This window comes from Protopterus annectens, chromosome 2.part2, assembly GCF_019279795.1.
Source record: "Protopterus annectens isolate FY-2018-M chromosome 2.part2, PAN1.0, whole genome shotgun sequence".
NCBI classification, from domain to species: domain Eukaryota; kingdom Metazoa; phylum Chordata; order Ceratodontiformes; family Protopteridae; genus Protopterus; species Protopterus annectens.
Genome location: NC_056730.1, coordinates 134,714,996 through 134,736,778, shown reverse-complemented (window position 1 = coordinate 134,736,778; position 21,783 = coordinate 134,714,996). Strand labels below are relative to the sequence as shown.

The 21,783-nt window shown below is 38.6% G+C and overlaps 1 protein-coding gene across 2 annotated transcripts in view; it reads left to right on the top strand.

Annotated features, from left to right (window-relative positions):
- PDE4D (phosphodiesterase 4D) overlaps positions 1 to 21,783 on the top strand; it is a 1,733,336-nt gene that overhangs the window by 573,048 nt on the left and 1,138,505 nt on the right. For both annotated transcript variants that reach the window (XM_044063808.1, XM_044063809.1), the window contains exon 2: positions 3,890 to 4,081. In XM_044063808.1, the coding sequence (XP_043919743.1) occupies positions 3,890 to 4,081 (192 nt within the window). The remainder of the gene's footprint in view (positions 1 to 3,889; positions 4,082 to 21,783) is intronic.

Genomic DNA, 21,783 nt, shown 5'->3' with positions numbered 1-21,783 from the left:
TGCATGTATGAATATTTATCTGCTTGGCAAATAGCAATAGGTGGTTTGGATGTTTTTTTTTGTGTGTGTGTGTGTGTGTGTGTGTGTGCATGTGTGTGCATGTGCACGTGTGTGTGTGTGTGTGTGTGTGTGTGTGTGTGTGTCTGCCTGTCTCTTTGTCAATGTGTAAATGTGTGTGTGTGTCTGTGCGCACACGCGTGCACGCTCATGTGCATGCATACGTGCATTTGTGTGTGGGGGTGACAGCTATAATTCCACACACCCCTTGATGAATGAGCAAAGCTTGCAACATTGCGATGAGCCAGCCACTAGTTACCAAGGCTAACTCTACAGACATGGTACTTGCACAATATTTTGATGAAAAAAAAAACCACTAGCCACCAGGGAGAGCAATACGGGGTCCCTTAACAACACTTAACGCAGTATGGGAATGGGGGGGGGGCACTAATCACCAAGGACACACTAAAAAAATATATAATAAGTTGTGATGTCCCTCCTCTGGGCCAGTAATCAAGGAGCCTCAATCCTCACCACTGACACTGGTGAGGTTCATTTCCTTGGAAGAAAAATAGATACATACTGTATTTTAAGATACAGCTGTCTGCACCAATCACAGTTTCCCATAAGAGCATACAGGGAACAATCTCCAGTGCTGGGGCTGGACTCTCTTTTTCTCTTTCTCCAAGCCCCAAGTAAGAATCCACACTGACTACTAAGGAGCTTTGTGTTCCTGTTCCAAGTAGCTGACACACACACACTCTCACACACACACACACACACACACACACACACACACACACACACACACACACACACACACACACACACCTGGGAAAGGCTGGCACAGATTTACTAGCTCTACCACCTTTGCCCAGGTTATAGGTAGTTCCACTGCCACCAGCCAGCTACACTAAGGCTGAAATTAATACTAATGCCAATGGTAATGCTGACCAAACAGCAAGATTTTCAGGAGTGGCCACAGTGTCACCAAATAAATATAAGTACTCTCAAAGGTTATTTCCTTTCTAAAAAGACCAGACACAATGAAAAGTTTAAATATATTTAATAATAGATAGTAAAATAACACGAAAATACTAAATATCTATTTACAATAAACACCAGAGTTTTAGTCACAGGACATATTAAAAATAACCTAGATGGAAAGATTCATACAGATACAGAAAAAAACAATACTTAACTAATCGCACTATATTTTCCTGAGTGATCTAAAGAATTACTGTTTCCTACTTACTTAATAGAGCAAGGCAAGGTGTTTTGGATGAGTGGTCTTTCTTGTCAGGCTCCCAAAAATAGACTGCCCTGAGACTTCCATTAGCAGTCCATTTTAAAGTACATGGAGGGAATGTTAATTGTTTAAAAAGGTACTATTTTAGAGCAGGTTAAGGTACATAATAGTTTTGTTTTAAAAATAAATTGCTGTATAAAGAGTCTGTGTTTATTTTAAAGTATGAAACCTTAACACCTGCTGGATTAAATGTTGAAGTTAATTGAAAATGTTTATTTTGATATTTGATTGGATGTTTTTAATTGATGTTAACTGTTAATAGTATTTAATAAGGTGTGTAATCGGTGCCTATTGACTACTGGCAAATCTGTGTGCTCAGGCGCTAGAGCTATTTTTTATTAAATAAGCATTTAGATCACTGGCTGTGTGGTCATACATTATGCCCTGTGACTTCTGTCTCATCTAGTATTAAAGCATCATTTTACTGCTGGATTAAAGAATGACATCACATCTGGTCACATGACTCTGTACTTCCAGGACCTTGCCCATATGTGTCACAATACACATGCATAGAGCTTTGCTAAGATGTGTTACAGCATCTGGATGCTGTAAAACAATTTCAAAAACTTCCGTCCTTCCAGGGTAGCAATTAATTCACCTCTAAGGATAATACATTAGGATTCCTAGTCTTGGTTTTCACAGACATTTTGTCTCTGGCTGCAGTCAGACCTGTTACCTAAAATTTTTATAGCCTAAACCAGGTAATTATATTTTTCATAGTTACCTGGACTGAGATAAACCTCTTCTCTTCTCTTCCAGTATCCTCTGTTACAATATATTCATTTCAACACTTACAATACAGTCTGGCATACAGGTGTATTTCTTTTCTGTTGAGCAGGACCTACTCTTGGTACATTTTTTAAACCAAGTAACATTTGAAGTACATTTTCAACACAAGCACCTGTACAAATTAGTTACATATAAATCTTTACAAAATTCTAGCTAGCTATGCTGGCATATGTTACACATATCTTACACATGCACTGTCCTATTTTCACTGGTATAGCTGACACTACCTCAAATCGTCACATAAGTTTTAAAAAAAGTTGTAATTTCAAAGTGATAGAAAAAGGATTTGAACCCTGTACATTTACCACAATAAAGCTCAACATTAACGCACTGAGCTAACTGATAGGTTAATGCAGCAAAGAATATGTAAATATATATTGAGAATCTCAGGCATTATTCCTTGCCTGAAACAGTACATAAACTACAACGAGAAGAGAGAGGTAAAAGCAGGTATACCCAAGTTTGTAGCATAATACAGGAGAAAATCAGGGATGGACATTAAATTTGCTTCCTATAAACTTAGAAAGTTGTTACTCTAAAAGGTTTTATTTCCATGGATTAACTAAAAGATAAGAAGTATAAAACGCTAATGTCTGGCATTAATGGCTAACTGAAGTCACCCATGATTTATGAGGGCAAGAAAAAGTAGGCACTGAGAATGAGCTAACAACCTGAGGATAGATATGGGGCGTGTGTGTGTGTGTGTGTGTGTGTGTGTGTGTGTGTGTGTGTGTGTGTGTGTGTGTGTGTGTGTGTGTGTGTGTGTGTGTGTGTGTGACTGTGTGTGTAACTGTGTGTGTGTGTGTGTGTGTGTGTGTGTGTGTGTGTGTGTGTGTGTGTGTGTGTGTGTGTGTGTGTGAGTGACTGTGTGTGTAACTGTGTATGTGTGTGTGTGAGTGACTGTGTGTGTAACTGTGTGTGTGTGTGTGTGTGTGTGTGAGTGACAGTTTGTGTGTGTGACTGTGTGTGTGTAACTGTGTGTGTGTGTGTGTGTGTGTGTGTGTGTGTGTGTGTGTGAGTGACTGTGTGTGTAACTGTGTGTAACTGTGTGTGTGTGTATGTGTGTGTGTATGTGTGTGTGTGTGTGTGTGTGTGTGTGTGTGTGTGTGTGTGTGTGTGTGTGTGTGAGTGACTGTGTGTGTGTGTGTGAGTGACTGTGTGTGTGACTGTGTGTGTAACTGTGTGTGTGTGTGTGTGACTGTGCGCGCGTGTGTGTGTGAATGAATAGGGGAGTGTTTGTGCTAATGCAATGCAGCCAATAGCACTATTAACTACCATAGGAAGTGCTGCAATTAGAGTAGTTAACTGTTATTAAAATTATTTAATAGTGAGGTCTTTATTCATTGCAATCAGAATTCTCTACATTGCAGACACAGGCGGTTTTTACTACAGCCTTTCATTTGAGCAGTGTGAATCCCCAAAAAATCTATAGTTTGTTTTTGTATTGTAAATGTGATAATTTTCTTTTTGATAGCTACAAAGTACTAAAATACATTTATTTAGGACAAAGGTCTAATAATTGCCAATATGTTATCTTTTTTAATTACCTTATTCTTAGTAAACTATTTGACAGTCTTTTGAATTCAAATGGATTACAGAGACCAAAACATTTTAAATAAGTAATTTAAATAATGTCTTGTGGCTTTTTTTTCTTTTTCATTCAAAACAAGATAATAAGGATGAAGTTATTATAACTTATAAAGTGTTTTATTCAATCAACAAATATAAATTAGATTAAGAATGTTCTCTTTTTAAATAAAAATGCCTTTATTTTTGCTGTTTTCTGTTTCACAGTTTTGATGTTGACAATGGCACAGCTGCAGGTCGGAGTCCTTTGGATCCTATGGCAAGTCCTGGATCTGGGCTTATTCTTCAGGCCAACTTTGTCCACAGCCAGCGGAGGGAGTCTTTTCTCTATCGGTCAGACAGTGACTATGACCTTTCTCCAAAGTCAATGTCAAGGAACTCCTCAATTGCCAGTGACATGTATGTATTTGCAATGTATTATATTTTGTTATGATTATATGCACAATGGCTTACTTACATTTTTTGAGTAATATTTATTCAAATATTAAGTATTGAAGTACAACAATAATATCGGAGTCGTCACCAAGTTTAGATCTGACTTGTAAAATGTACACTTTATTTATGAAAAACATTTTGAAGTGCACAAACAAAATATAATTAAGAATGTCTTCTTTAAATCATGGGATGTGTTGCCAAGCAGCATTGTTAAAATAAGAGATTGTAACAGTATGTTGACCAAAATCTCGACCAGCGATCAGCCCATCATCTTTTTTTTCCATTATATTTTTTGTTACTGGCACTGTCAGGGATCTAGAGGTGAATGACAGAGGGTCATTTCACATGATGCATACCATATGCCTGTGCACATGATGATCTGTTGTCTAGGATGAGAAGATGAGAGAAGTGCTCAGGGGAAGCGATTATCCTTCTGTCACACATGAACACAACACTAATTTTAGAATACTTGGAGTAGTTGTACCAGTGTTACAGGAAAGGTACCTGCTGTACTGACACTGGTGTTTTTATTTTTTGCTATTTATGACAAAGAATGTTTGTTTAAGTTTTGCAATCTGCATTTCTTGAAACAGGCAGGTTGGAGGTCTGCTTAAGGAGCACTGCAAAATACTAATAGGACAGGGACTTTGTGACGCATAATGAAAGCACATACACCAAATGATAGCATTTGCATCTCAGAAGGACATGTGCTTAGTGAAAAGGAGACTGGGTAATATTGATGATAGTATATTTAATAGAAATGTAAGAATATATATTAGTTAAGGAGTACTATATTTGCAAAAAGTCTTAAGAAATCCATATTTGTTCAGCAGCCATTTTCATTGCAGGTTTCCCAATGTGTTTATTTATTGACCAGAAAAGCCCAGTGGGTTAGAAACCCATTTTCAGTGGAGGCCCAGGGAGAAAAGCTCCAGTTACAGTACACCAATTATTACAAAGGCATACTGTTACAGTAATAGAACGGTGATAAAAATGTTTATACAATTATTAGTAATTTAGAATAAACTAAGTAGAATATTTTATACAGTCAGGTAAGGTGTTGGTATAGCATATATATTATTTTAATGGTATAACATATTCAGTGCTTTATGACATTATTACATGGAGGAAGAATAACAAATGCTAGCAAACAGCAGTCTTTCTAACATTTGAGGATGCCTGTTTAATTCTTTATCAAATATGGAGCACTCCATCTTCCACTAACACATTCAGTCTGTTTCTACCTTGCCAAGCAGTTAGGGTTTATCCCATGCAGAGTATTTCTGAACTGAATGACTAGAAGCAATCATATAATACAATTTTAGGCAGAACATGTGCCTTGTCACTCGCTCTTTGCTGGCACCCTTTGAATCTTTTCATTGTGTCAGTTTTTTTTTTCCTTTTTAGATAACATTGATGTGACTGAGATTACTTGTATATTGGTCATGGTGAAGGGATACTCTAAGATGAGTACAGAAGCCCTGGAAGTATAAAACTGGTAGATTTAACTCCATTGTAATAAGGTCTCTACTGCTAATGATGGGAGTAACTTTATGTGAACTCATTTCTCAAGATGTTTGCATTTATTTTGCAGACTAGAAAACATCTACTTTTTTTTAGAATACCCACAGCATGGTGGGAGATGATGGTTTTGTTTCTTGAACTGAAACACTATATACAGATGACAATGGATGTTACATAATTTTTGCATGTTATACCTATAAAGGATCTGCTTGGCTTTTTATGCAAAGGATACTAGGTAACATGCAAAGATTAATGTAGAGAGGAGGAATCCCTGTATTCCTCTGTTAATAGATAATAAGTCTGACTCTTTGAGGTCATTTTTTCATGCATGTAAAGTATCACCCTTAATACAGTAATGGGAGAATACAGTTAAGTGACTTGTTTTAAGGTTGATCCATCAAATTATTAAATGCTTCATAAGCATTTGAGTAAAGTAATAACAAATGGATATTCACCAAAGTTGCTCTATTTAGCAGACGGTGGTTTGTTTGTTTGTAAGGTAGTATTTATGTTTGTTTAAAGGTACCTGAATTTTTTTGTATAAATCCATTTGGTCACCTATAATTAGTTCATATAATGAAGGAGTTATAACTGAAACAAGATTATGCAAAGAGTAAGTTAATGGATCGAGTCAATTGTTGGATGTTTTCTCTGGTTATGTATTGATATGTTGTCGAAAATGCACGATGGTGTATAAATGATGTATAAATTAATGCTTCATGCAGTGCTTTACTGAGTAAGGATAAAAAGTATTTAGACAGGAAAAACACAATTGAAATAACAAATCCCTTCAAAATAGTTTGTATAACATTCATTATGTTCTGCTCTTATAATGACTTAGTAAGATTGCCTGCTTTAGCCATTTACAGAATGCACCTATTTTTGCAGGTGTGTTTCAAGCTTGATTTACCCATTCATGCAGTTGTCTGAATTCCACTCATTATGTAATTTTTGAAGATGTCTAGTACACAGAAAACCACACCACACAACCAACATACTATAGTGGCAGCAAAAAATTAAAAAAAGAGAACACGCACCTTACATCTCCATTTTTCCAAAGCAAAAATAACGGCATTGCTGTCATAGAATTTTGCAATACTTTTCATTAAAGTCTACAGATTTTATGCTGTTTCTTTAATAATATGCACATATTTTTTCATAATTTTTGTCACGCTCCATTTTTTTTCCGTTAATATGTATTCCTAAGTATTATCCCACGTTCCTATCAGAATCAGGAAGAGTTATGTGCTATTTGGTAATCATATTTTATGTTAATTAGATGTCAAGAGTTTTAGATGGGTGTTCCTAACTTTCAAAAGCATTTATTCCTGGTTTTGATATCTTCAGGTTGAGAGGAGGTAGGGATGGATTTAAGATAAGACATGCAGAATGCTTTGTTGGCTGTTATTTCCAGAATACATTCTCTCTACTAGTGCTAAACATAGCTGATTTTTCCAAGTTTTGAATTATTGTCAAGATGGAGTAAAATTTGCATGTTCAGTTTGTGTTTCTTACTAAATATTTAGTAGAAGTAAATAACATTGGTAATGTATTGTAATTTGTCATTTCAGACCGTGTGTATCAATTTATTTTAATCTAATCCAATATTTGTAATCATATATATATATATATATATATATATATATATATATATATATATATGTGTGTGTGTGTGTGTGTATATATATATATATATATATATATATATATGTATATATATATATATATATATATATATATATATATATGTGTATATATATATATATATATATATATATATATATTAGGAAGGTATATCTGTCTCCAGCAGAATACTTACTTACATTTTTCTTAGCTAGATATATAGTTAACAGAGAGGTAAGTAGGTAAAGAAGTCTTTTGCCCCAGATGGCATTGATGACATTACATCTGTCACCCTTCACAGACCAAGTTGTTTCATAAAGTAATCATTGATCATCATATCACTTATCTCTGCATCTGTTTTTCATTAAGTGTGTGGTGACTCCTCCATCTTGTGTCTTATTTATATGTATAATTTAATAAGTTGCAGGCAGAATTTTTGAGTTTAGTATTATTCACCAGTACACCAACTAAGGTAAACAATATAAACAGTGTGAGAGAGACAACAGTTTAGTTAAAGATTTATTAATGGCTGATAAAACTAGTTTCTGTTTTTAGTGAACCAAAAATTAACGCTTGTTTTGAGGATTAGCCATTTTACTCTGAGACCAAGGGCGCCTGCAGGCAGGTGCAAGGGGGTGCATTTGCACCCCCCTGGAATCGGCTGACTAGATCATTTCAAAAAAGTTTTTTTTTTTTTTTTTTATGTGCGTTCTTCTTTAAGAAGATAGTGCATTCTTCTTTAAGAAGAATGTGCTAACAGTCCAGTTGCGGGCGGGCGTGCTGACATCATCGCTGTCGCTCATGCTCATATTTAGAAGTTTGAGAGCAGGAACTTAGGCAGATGATTCAAGCGGGAACGGAAGATGGGACACTTTCAGGTAGAGGAGTTTGAGAGCGGGGACTCAGATGGATTATTCAAGCGGGGAACGGAAGATGGGACCTGAAACAGAATAGTAAGCGGGAACGGAAGATGGGACACGTTCAGGTAGAGGTGTGTGTGTGTGTGTGTGTGTGTGTGTGTGTGTGTGTGTGTGTGTGTGTGTGTGTGTGTGTGTGTGTGTGTGTGAAATGCCCCAGGTGTACATGGTGGTGGGTAGAGAATAAGGCTTGAACCCTGTACCTTGGTCCCAAGTGGCAAGAGCCTGAATTCCCTACCCACCACCATTTGTAAAAATATTGCAGGATTTTCCCTCATACTTTTTCGGTTCCTCATAAAATCTGTGGTTTCTGCATTTGTGTCCTTGTTGCCTGACAGCTAAATGTTATCTGGTTTTATTCTTGGCTGCGTGGAGTGTTTCTCCCTGGGCCTCTGTTAAAAAAATTTGCTTTTTTTTTTTCAAAGTCAGACTTTCCTGGTTAATAAATGTTAAAAAAATGGACACATTTCAATATCGGACTTTCATATTCTTCAGAAAGTGTATGGTAACAAAAGCAAGCTTTTATTCTAGCAATTTTCTAAGTGTACAAGATGGATATTTGAAATGTATCCCTGTGTTTGGGACTGTATTCCCCCCATTATTGGCTTCATCTAGGTTTTGTGCTAGGGTTGAGAGTTATGGTAAGAATTGAATTCACTGAATATGTTTGGGGGCTGTATTCACCCAGTATTGGCTTTGTTCAGGTATTTATTGGCTTCATCCAGGTATTTATTGGCTTCATCCAGGTTTTTTGCTAATGTTGAGAGCTATGGTAAGAACTGATTTCACTGAAAATGTTTGGGGCTATATTCTCTCATTACTGGCTTTGTCCGGTGTTATTTGCTAAGAGGTTGAGAGCTATGGTGAGAACTGAATTCACTGAATGTTTGGTGGTTGTAGTCACCCATTATTGGCTTTGTTCAGGTCTTTTGTGCTAAGAGGTTGACAGCTGTGCTATGGTGAAAACTGAATTCACTAAATGGTAAAGTTTCAGTCTTCCTCTTTCACAAAACAGCTGATTTGGCGTAGTGGTATGTTGCTTTGACTGTTTTGCACGGGGTCCCCTGGGTTCAAGATGTGGCAGTGAAATGTATGGTGGTAACGCAGCATTTTATTCTAGCAACTTTCAAACATTATACAAGCAATGTTTAAAATGTGTCCCTGGTTTTTGGCCTTTTGCCCCCCCCCCCCAATAAATTTCTGCTTTTTCCAGATTTCTTGTGCTGCAAAGTTCAGAGATACAGCTGAGTGTCGAGTAGATTTTACAAGGAGCTGAGAGCTGCAGGGGAGCAAAAGTTTAGTGCTGCTTATGTTTAGTCTGCTTGCATTGTTAATAGCACAACAGATAGTGTACTTGCTTTAGATGCTGAAGGCTGTGGGTTCTACTCCCACATTAGGTAAATGCATTGCTGGTGTTGTAAAGGGGGTGGATGCTGCAGTCCTTTTGGCAAAGATACCTAGTAACTATGAACCTGTTAACAGTTTGCTATCCATTCTCTATTGCGGTATTACTAGCTTTTCATTTTTTTACTGCATGCAACAAAGGCAATTTATTCTTCAAGGGTAACAGGCACTTTATTTGTAGATTAAACAGTGACATATAAAGTGTTTGCTAGCAGCAACCTCTATTAGTTACAAATTTCTTCAATGTGGATTTTACTACAGAGATTGTGTATATTTTTTACTGATACTGGTGGACTTGAGTAGACTTTTTATGATGGAAATGTTCTGAATTGGGCAATTTTGTCATTGGTGGATGCTTTTTGTTTCTTTGTTTACTGGAAAAATTTTTAAAACAATAAATTTAAAATGCCCTTTAACAACTGTACTGTATTGTACAAGGAATATAATGTAATACAGTCAGGAAGGTGTATCAAAGAGCATGTGTATGCTATGTTCGAGGGGCCTATGATTTTGAAGACAGCCCAGAGTTAATATTTGCAATTGGCAAAATGTATTTTCTCTGAAAGTGGGTTTCAGTGCTGTTTCAATGCATGTGAGTTTCAAGGGCAGAGAAGTTTTAATGTTAGTCTATTTTCATTGAGACTGCATTGCTTTAACAGATATGTATTAGGGTTTGTGCTGTAAAATGCAAAATAAAACTTTCAAATGAAATCCTAAATCATCATGAAGTAAAGCAGTATGCACATTAGTGTTTATGGTAAATGGGGCAAAATAACCAAGGAATGGGACATTGGAATGGCTGCAGGGTGTCTCCATTTGACCATGATTTTGTGAGGGGTAGCAAACTCAGACAGCCCGGTTGAACTATACCTCTCAGTTGTCCATATCTTTGCAGAATTAATAGATATTTGCTGCTTATTTTTGGTTTGTTCCTCATAAAATTTGTGGTTTTCTAGCAAATCATTTAGGAATGAAGCCATTAAATGACAGACATTGAGTTTCAGATGTCATAACCTTCAGAAAAATGCATGCTAATGCAAGACTGTCTAAGTTTATACAAGAGCAATTTTTAGTAGTGTTTGTATGTTCCCCAATATATTTGGCCTTCTTCAGATTTCCTGCATTAAGAGGTTGAGAGGTACGTGTAAATCACTTTGTAGATTAGGAATATCCAAACATCTCAATTGTCCCCAATTCTGGCTCAAAATGTTGCTCTCCCCTAATAATCCCTCCTCCAAAATGGCAATTTTGGAAGAAAATGTGGAGGGTTTACAATTATAACTGTAATGATCAGTTATAGATTACCTTTATTTCAGAAATGCATGTGGATGCTCTTATTTTGTTAGCTGCTTCAAGTTAACTGTTAATATTAAAAAGGTGCCCCTTTTTTGACAGGTATTTTTGCATCACATTTTGGTCTGTTTTTCATAAAATTGTGGTTTCTGGCAAATTAGTGGCAAGTCATTAAAGTTTGAAGTTAGAAAATAATGGCAGACATTTGAGTTTCAGATTTTATACCCTTCAGAAAATTTGTACTAATGCAAGATCTACCTGTTCTATTAAGTTAATAAGAGCAATATTTAAAAATTGGCCTTATTTTTGGGCCTGTGTCCCACTTCTAGTTTTATGTATGGCTTTGTCCAGATTTCTTGCTCTGAAGTTGAGAGGTAGGAGTGTCAGAGCCATCACTGTCAGCCAGAGACATTTCAAATTATGACATACTTATTGCACCCCAGCCCCCATTGTAGTGGCTTGGGATGTGTCTAAGGAAGGCAAGAAGCAGTTATGCAGTAAGTGTGCAGAGTAATCCCCCATCCACGGTAGATCACAAATACGACCGTGGCTTTTCATCTGTCCTTGATTTTGCAAAATGTTCTGGTTTTCTATCAGATTTTTATACTGTTGATTTATGCTTCTTATTATTCAGGAACTGCATGCTATCACAGTGTCCTGTTGCTCTGTTTAAGTAGCCATGGTTTAATGAACATCAGGTAAGCTTGTTGGAGATTGTAAGATGCAAGTAAGCTTTAGTAAGCTTGTCGGACATTGTAAGATGCAAGTAAGCTTTAGTAAGCATATTGTTAAAGAATTGCCAGCATTGAAAGCCTTTTCGTTGTTGCCATGCAGAGAATATTTACATAGCAAGATAATGTATAAGCCTTGGGTATTGAAATGCATATGACAGTATTTGTAATAAAAGGACAGGATTACAGTATTTTCAGAAGCTCATTACATTTTATTGGAGACCAGTGTCTTATAGCAGGGTCTGTGTGTTAGTACACTTGTAGTTGGGTGGCTTTAATGGTATATGGTAAATAAGCATTGCTACCTTACTTAAAAGCCAAGCCCTGCAACAACTAGCTCCACAATGAAGTCAAAACACAATAGATCTGGTGGGTAAATGTACTCTGTAGTAATCAAAAAAAGGCAAATGTTTGAAATGACTACAGCTTATGTGCAAACACAATAGGTAGTGATGAAACAATGCTCTGCTAAAAATGCTTTAATGCTCCACATTGCTGAGCTGCAATCACTAGCTACCAGGATTTCACCCACTTCAGATCAAGCACGGTGCCGTTCAGTGCAACCTTCCCAGAACTAATTCAAGTCTGACCAGAATTATTTGGTGTGTGTATAAGAGGGAGGTAGCATACCCCTCAGCTGTCCAGATTTTTGCCCCATATTCCTCTTAAAAAGGATTGAAGTTGCTAAATAATGAGACATTTCAGTTTTAGATGTCATGTCATTTAGAAAAATGCATACTAACACAAATCCTGTTACTCTTGCAATTTTCTGAGAGCCATATATATAATCTGTCCCTATTTATTTTAGGCTTTGTCAAGATTTCTTGCACTAAGGGTGAGGCCTTGAGGGGTGTGGTATCTTTGTAAGAGAGTGAGAAAGTGAAATGCCCAAGTTAGAGTTAGCAGGTGGAATTTTCAAGTGCATTTTCAAGGAACTGTGAGTTTTAAGGGAAGCGAAGTTCACTGCTGCTCATGCCAAGTCTATTTACAATGTGCAACCATTTTGTTTAGCAAATGGTATCTCTATTGTGGTATAAAGTTTTAAAGCTATGTTAGTAGCACCACAAGTAGAATACTTGCATCTTAATGTAAAGGCTTGAGGTTCTATTCCTACAGCATATACATTTGTATGCTGCAGTCCTCAGGATGTCCTCCTTTGGATGAGATGCCTAATAACTATGAACCTGTTTTTCAGCTTGTCATCCATTTTCTATTGCAATATACCAGCTTACCATTTTTTAATTTAACATAGGCAATTTATTCTTTGACGGCAGCAGGCACTGAATTTGTAGATGAAACACTGAAATATACAGTTTTCTAGCAACAACATCTTCATTAGTTTCAGATATCTTTAATGTGGAATTATTCAGATTACTTTTACTTCGGCAGCGACACTCAAACAAGTGTTGCTGTATAATACAAGGGATATAATTCAATTATATATTATAATTAATACAATCAGGTAAATCAAATAACTTTTGCATGGCCCTAACGGTGTGCAAGGAGCCTATTGCTTGAAAACAGTTCAAAGGTAAATAATCTGCCACTGGCCAGATGCATTTTCTTTGAATGTGGGTTTCAATGCCGTTTCATTGAATGTGAGTTTCAAAAGTAGAGAAGCTTTAATGCCAAGTCTGTTTTCATTGTAAGACTATTGCTTTGTTTAGGTTTAGTAAATGTCTCAGTGTTTGGGCTATAATGTTTGAAATAAAAGTTGTAAATTAAATCCAACTGCTTGTAATCATTGGAGAACTAAAGCATAACACAGTATGCACACAGATTTGAACAGTGTCTACAGTAAATGGGGAGAAATAGCCAAGAAATGGGACACTGGAATGGCTGTGTGGGCGGGGCTTGGGGGGGTGGACTTGGGCGGGGCTGTGTTGGCAGGGGGCGGGGCAAACTATGTGGGTGGGGCCCTGGGTTTGCACCCCCCCTGCAAAAAATCCTGCGGGCTCCCTTGTCTGAGACTAAAAGTTTTTATGGTTATGTTAATCACAGCACATGGATGCAGCAGGTCATGTTTATATGGAAATAATTAATTCTGAGGTTAGGAATAGTGAGCTTTTATTTCTTTTTAATGTGTTTAAATGTTTACAAAGGTCACTTAAACATACAACGAACATGTTCCAGATGCAGCTGCAATCATTTTGCAACACATGCAGAATGAAGATATTTAGGGTGTTATTCACAGTCCTAGGGTTTATTTATGCACAAGGCTAAATGGTGAATGGTACTGCTATGCCTTTTTACAGATAAGCTCAGCACCTGTTAATGGCACTGACTACATGAATGTGAAGGGCAGTGTAGACATGCCCATAAGTTTTTGGGCTGCCTGCATGTCCAACAAATGCATAACAACTACAGTAGTTATGTACAGATATAACCATATGAGTGCAAAGTGATAATTATTTTTGGCTTTTTTGGAATTGGGAGGTGAATGGTGATTATGGGCTTTTGCAAGACCATGTATACAGTTGTTGTTCAGTTTAAGAAAGTGGTGGTCAGTACAGATATGTAGTACTGAATTTAAATACCATATAAGGTGCTATGTGTAGAATGCATGAATGTCCTTATTTGGACAACATGACTGGGTCTTCAGTAAGGCTAGAAATGGGAAGATAAGATACTTAGAAATGGGGGTGACAGATGGCAAGGTGCACTCAACGGGAAGACATCAAGGGGATTGCACTGAAGTAGGTGGGAGAGGAGAGGTACTATGCTTTTGTTGGGAGGTAGCTCAAAGAGAAGACATCAAGGGGATTGCACTGAAGTAGGTGGGAGAGGAGAGGTACTATGCTTTTGGTGGGAGGTAGCTCAAAGGGAAGACATCAAGGGGATTGCACTGAAGTAGGTGGGAGAGGAGAGGTACTATGCTTTTGGTGGGAGGTAGCTCAAAGGGAAGACATCAAGGGGATTGCACTGAAGTAGGTGGGAGAGGAGAGGTACTATGCTTTTGGTGGGAGGTAGCTCAAAGAGAAGACATCAAGGGGATTGCACTGAAGTAGGTGGGAGAGGAGAGGTACTATGCTTTTGGTGGGAGGTAGCTCAAAGGGAAGACATCAAGGGGATTGCACTGAAGTAGGTGGGAGAGGAGAGGTACTATGCTTTTGGTGGGAGGTAGCTCAAAGAGAAGACATCAAGGGGATTGCACCGAAGTAGGTGGGAGAGGAGAGGTACTATGCTTTTGGTGGGAGGTAGCTCAAAGGGAAGACATCAAGGGGATTGCACTGAAGTAGGTGGGAGAGGAGAGGTACTATGCTTTTGGTGGGAGGTGGTCCTCCTTATTTTTCATTTTTTTTTAATAAGAGGGAAGTTGAGAAAAGAGTAAAGGGATGTAGAAATGAGCTTAAGGAAGAATTAAGAATTGGACTTAATGTAAAAGACAGACATCAACGCTATGTTTGACATTGCTGGGGGATGGATGCGTTATGTACAAATGGCAGAAAAATACAAAAGGGGAGGGTGAGGAGGTATTGGATCAGGTCTCACTCTGAACTAGAGGACCTCAAATATTCTAACTGCCTGATACACCTGCTGTGGGGGATCCTGATGATGTGTGGGTGGAAGTTTCCTGTGTCCTGATGGATGGAGCTGACCAGTTCAATGAGTCTGTAACCTAAAATGCAAAAGGAACCCAATGACTGATAGGAGAAGAATGTATACCATCACAAATCCAGAATAAACTCCACGTCTTCTGGAATGAGGAACACATTTAATACAATAAAGCACTTTCATCTACAATGTTTACAAACTTCATCAGAACAAAGTGAAAACACCAAATGGACAAACATTCAAAAGATTTGCCTTTAGTAATAAAGGCTGTATTAAAAAGAGGCTATAAATGACCAAGCAATGTAATTATGGAAAATGTTATGTTCCAAAATGGAGCATGCAAATTATGTAAGTATATTAACACTGGTAAGTTTATAATGAGCACCAATATTATGGTTAATATTAGGGCTAGGTATAATTGTAACACCATAGGGTAGTTTACATTGTGATTTGTTTATCTTGTCCTGCCATCTGTGGGGACAAGACTAAGAGAAAAATTAAAGAATGTATCAGCATCTGCATTCTATCAAGAAGAAAATCTTTAATAATGCTTTTGCAAAACATGCCAAAGATTGTTCATCTTTCAATAAATATATTTTTTTATATTGGAGAAGGTGGAATAGAGTGAGGAGAGGGTGACTGTGATAATTTCTTTAGAATAGGGAATTCTATTGGCTGCTTAAGTTGGATGTGGATTCAGGTCCAGGTACCAATGATTTCATTTATATTAGAAGTATTTTAATAGGGAATCAGCACATTATAGATGCATTGTTGGGACTGGTCAGTATTGATCATGTGATATGCAGTGAACTTATTTAAATGTGTGTCCATTTGGTGTTTTGAGTTTTTTCTGATGAGGTCTGTAAACATTAATAGAATAATTGTATTAAACATATTCTTCATTGCAGAAGATGTGGAGAGCATTCTTACTGAAGTCTGTAACCCACCGAAGGAGGTCTTGCATGGGTTAAAGCATCTCTCAACTGCCTACACCTGCGTTCTTCACCAGGTCCTGAAACACACCCAGTTCATGGCTTTCCAAGCTACGGTATGCCTGGGTGTCCCTAGAATAGAAACCACTGTTTTGACCCTGAGAAGATGTCTACAGGCAGGCAAAAGGAGATGGTGTGCATTTCTTGAGGTGGGAGGTATAGTGCTGAGTAGTCCCTGGAATCTCTGGACTTCCATCAAATGGAAAGTAAAAAGAGAAGACACTGGCAGATAAATATGCTGACTAACATGTGCCAAGAGTATGCTGAGGAACAGCTGAAGTATTATCAAGGAAAAAGCCTGAGGAATACCCAGCATGTCCCCATTTTGCCTTTGAGAGGTCCCTGTGGAAAGTGTGCTGAGAGCTGTACAGACACTGGTGTCCACAAATGTAGGAAGACCACACATCCCCTCTTCCTCTGTGGGCCACCACAAACTCACTAAAGCCCTTAAAATAGCTCTGTCCACTCTAGATCTGTCAAAGATTTCTTGGTCAACAAAGTTATAATGAGTCAATTGTTGCCTATACCATGCCTTCTTGGCCAGTGAGTGCCACTTTGTGCTTGTGGTTTTGGTGTTTCCACAACAAGCAACACAATGATAAATAGTTTAGCAATTAGAGCATGCATCTTCACTGAATGCAAGGTAGGAAAGATGTGTGACTTTGACACTAACATGGTATTTGCGGATGGCATTGACTGAGCCATACCTCTCAACTGTACAGATTTTCACAGACTGTCCAGATTTTTGCCTCCTATTTTTGGTCTGTCTGCCTAGCAAGTCAGTGAGGACTGAATTCACTACATAATGACAGGCATTTGAGTTTCAGACTTCATATCCTTCAGAAAATGCATGGTAACACAACACCTTTTATTCTAGCAACTTTCTAAGTTTGTAAGAGAAACAGTTAAAATTTGTCCCTATTTTAGGAGCTTTGTCCCCCCATTATTTTTGGCAATGAAGATTTTTTTTGTGTTAATTGGTTGACAGGTATGATAGACTCTCATAAAACAACTATGAATCATAAACAAAAGGCTTAACACCTTATTTACATATTTTGTTTAAGAAAATTGAAGACATCCCTAATCTACATTTTATTAGTATCTTATTTGCATATGTTTTAATTAGGCTGATAACTAGCTGTGTCTAAACACATCTGGGAATTGCACTAAAGCTGGTCTTAGCTGCAGCCAGTGCAGTTTCTCACTTTGCATAAGCAAAATGACTGCCTGCCATCCTTAGTTTACACAGTAAGTGAGGTGTGGCATGGCTCTTCTTTTATCTTTTGTTGTATATTTGCAAATATCAGATTTATATGTTATTTTCACTCTTTTTTTCCAGTTCTGAGTTTATTTAAACCATTCCATTCCATTTGTAACTGTGGTTGCTGCTGTCTAGACTAGAAGTCTTTGTGGATTGCTTTGAGTCTATGTTATTTTTCTCACATATTGTTTGCATTTCACTATGCTCCTTCCTGTGGCATATAATGTTTCCACGGTCCATTTGTGACTTCAACATCCCATCCACATTGTTAAGAAAAAAAAAACGGCATTACTGTGTAGTTTCTCCCATGCTGAGACATTACAGGAATTTACACTATGATACCAAATTGCCATGTGAATCCTCCACCATTTTGGCACATCAGAACATATTATTGATGACATTGGGAGTGGTTGGTTTAGCATTCCCTTTATTTCATGTTGTAATAATTAAGTTTGACCCAATCTTCAAAAAAAAAAAAAAAATCAAACAACACATTTCAAGCAGGTTAGCAGCCCTGAGCAGTTTTTGCCAGTAGCATAGTTACTAAAATCATGTGGGAATCAGTCAAGAAGCTGTTGTCTTGGTTCCCAGCATTGCTTTTTAATGAAGAAGAATGCATTCTGCACTGTTAGGAATTTAGAAGTGGAGGCAGAAAGCCAAAACATGAATTAGCTGTCTGGAGAACGAGAGATGCACTTGCCTGAAGGCCTCTTTTATGGGAAAACTAAGATTAAGTAGTCCAGATATTAGTGTAGAAGTAATGTTAATGGTATCACAATACATTTTAGACAATACTGTTTTAAGACAGAGTAATTCCATGCAATTTATTTTATTGCAACTGAATTTCAAAGTCTAATATCAATGAATTCTGTAACAGGGTTATTACATTTCTATCTTTCCACAAGACGGTCCTGTTCTTTAGAGTAATTTCCTGAGCGGGGAAAACATAAAAAAAAATAAAAAAATAACATTCTAATTTAAGAGAAATAAATATCACATGGCTTTGTCTCAGTTTTGCAGGAAACCATAAAACTGTATCTCTAAGATCTGAATTTGATATGCAACCTAAACAACTAAATACCAGAATCGAAATTATGTGGGTATTAAAGTGAAAAGGTATCTTACATTATTTCACAGTGTGGCTTGTCCTGCTAATTCTCAGATTTCAAGAAAACACTTCCCTTTGGGCATGTGAAAGTTGACAGCCCTTGTTTTCATACATAACTATGAATGTCTGCAGTTGCATAACAACACACCCTCACTACTGCGCTCCTAAACATGCATTGTCTCACTGACTTCAGTGACACGGTATCAGAAATGGAAAAGGAGAGCTGTAATTTTTTCATGTTCACTTGGTTAAACTTCCTTTTAGCTACAGCTGCTGATATTTCACCTACAACATTCAGCTTGATGACTACTCAACATCCTGGGCATTCACCCCTATGAAAAATTCAAAAGTGTTTTTGGAAGGAAGACAAGCCCACTGAATACCCACAGCCTCATACTTATATAAACAAACTGCAGCTGCACTAACAGTAAAGAAGTAGTAATTCAGAAAACATAAGGGATCATTGCAAACACACTGGAAGCTGTAGCAGAGCTGGTTTCCTAAGGGGAACATAAGCCAGGTTGCAATTCATGAACTTTATACTCGATGTACAGGGAAGCCACTACTAACCTTTGAGTATTATGATATTTGTCATCAATTAATACCAAGATACAAGTATGAAGTGTTGCTACTGTATCCTGAAAGGTAGCATTCTTCTGCTCTAGCCACTAAATGCTGTGTTCCTACATGCAAAACAATTCCAAGATTCATTTCATCATTATGTGGATGACTTTACAGTGTGACAAGACTGTTAGTTAAAATTCCAAGATTCATTTCATCATTATGTGGATTACTTTACAATGTGACAAAACTGTTAGTTACTTTTTCCTAGTAAAATGCAGTGAGTTCTTGACAATCCGGTTGCCAATATGAGGTTTCATGATTGCATAGCCATGCAACTGAAAAAGACAACAATGATGCATTCAGAAACATGACTTGCCTACCCCTAACAACATGAGGTTATTACGTGTATGCCTTGTAGTATGATGTTGTCCAATGCCAGTTATCAGTTAACTAGCCAGAATTTTGCAACTGAGGCCACTTCTAATTAGACAGGTCATCAGCAGAAATGGCAGGCCTAGAGAATACACACACACACACACACACACACACACACACACACACACACACACACACACACACACACACACAGAGAGAGAGAGATTGAGAGAGTGTGTGCGAAATTCACTCATTTGTGACCAGGAATGGCACAAAGAAAAGTGGCAAGCAAGTAGCATGTATGTATCTGGGCATGACATACCAACAGAATAAGATAGCCTGCATGTGCCAACAGTGTGAGACAACCTGCACATATCAACTGTGTGAGATAGCCTGCATGTACCAACAATGTGAGATAGCCTGCACGTACCAATATTGTGAAATAGCTTGCATGTACCAATAGTGTGAGATGGCCTGCATGTGCCAACAATGTGAGACAGCCTGCACATAACAACAATGCGAGATGGCCTGCATGTACCAAGAGTGTGGCATAGCCTGCACGTACCAACAGTATGAGATTGCCTGCACATACCAACAGTGTGAGATTGCCTGCAAGTACCAACAATGTGAGATAGCCTGCACATACCAACAGTATAAGATAGCTTGCATATATCAACAGTGTGAGATAGCCTGTACATACCAACAATGTGAGATAGTCTGCACATACCAACAGTGTGATACAGCCAGCATGTACCAACAGAGTAAGATAGCCTACACCTACCAACAGTGTGAGGCAGCCTGCATGTACCAATATTGTGAAATAGCTTGCACGTACCAACAGTGTGAGATGGCTTGCATGTACCAACAATGTGAGACAGCCTGCACATACCAACAATGCAAGATGGCCTGCATGTACCAACAATACGACATAGCCTGCACATACCAACAGTGTGAGATTGCTTGCACATACCAACAGTGTGAGATTGCCTGCAAGTACCAACAATGCGAGATAGCCTGCACGTACCAACAGTGTAAGATAGCCTGCATATATCAACAGTGTAAGATAGCCTGTACATACCAACAATGTGAGATAGCCTGCACATACCAACAGTGTGAGATAGCCTCCATGTACCAACAATGTGAGATAGCCTGCATGTACCAGCAGAGTAAGATAGCCTACACGTACCAACAGTGTGAGACAGCCTGCACATACCAACAGTGTGAGACAGCCTGCACATACCAACAGTGTGAGACAGCCTGCACATACCAAGAGTGTGAGATTGCCTGCACGTACCAAGAGTGTGAGATTGCCTGCACGTACCAAGAGTGTGAAACTGTCTGCATGTACCAACAGTGTGAGATAGCCTGCGCACACCAACAGTGTGAGATAGCCTGCACACACCAACAGTGTGAGATAGCCTGCGCACACCAACAGTGTGAGATAGCCTGCACGTACCAACAGTGTGAGATAGCCTGCACGTACCAACAATGTGAGATAGCCTGCACGTACCAACAATGTGAGACAGCCTGTACATACCAACAATGTGAGACAACCTGTACGTACCAACAGTGTGAGATAGCCTGTACATACCAACAGTGTGAGATAGCCTTCACGTACCAACAGTGTGAGATAGCCTGCAAGTACCAGCAGTGTGAGAAGCCCGCAAATACCAACAGTGTGAGATAGCCTGCACGTACCAACAATGTGAGACAGCCAGCACGTACCAACAGTGTGAGATAGCCTCCATGTACCAACAATGTGAGATAGCCTGCATGTACCAGCAGAGTAAGATAGCCTACACGTATCAACAGTGTGAGACAGCCTGCGCACACCAACAGTGTGAGATAGCCTGCGCACACCAACAGTGTGAGATAGCCTGCGCACACCAACAGTGTGAGATAGCCTGCGCACACCAACAGTGTGAGACAGCCTGCGCACACCAACAGTGTGAGACAGCCTGCGCACACCAACAGTGTGAGACAGCCTGCGCACACCAACAGTGTGAGACAGCCTGCGCACACCAACAGTGTGAGACAGCCTGCGCACCAACAGTGTGAGACAGCCTGCGCGCACCAACAGTGTGAGACAGCCTGCGCGTACCAACAGTGTGAGACAGCCTGCGCACACCAACAGTGTGAGACAGCCTGCGCACACCAACAGTGTGAGACAGCCTGCGCACACCAACAGTGTGAGACAGCCTGCGCACACCAACAGTGTGAGACAGCCTGCGCACACTGTGTGAGACAGCCTGCGCACACTGTGTGAGACAGCCTGCGCACACTGTGTGAGACAGCCTGCGCACACCAACAGTGTGAGAC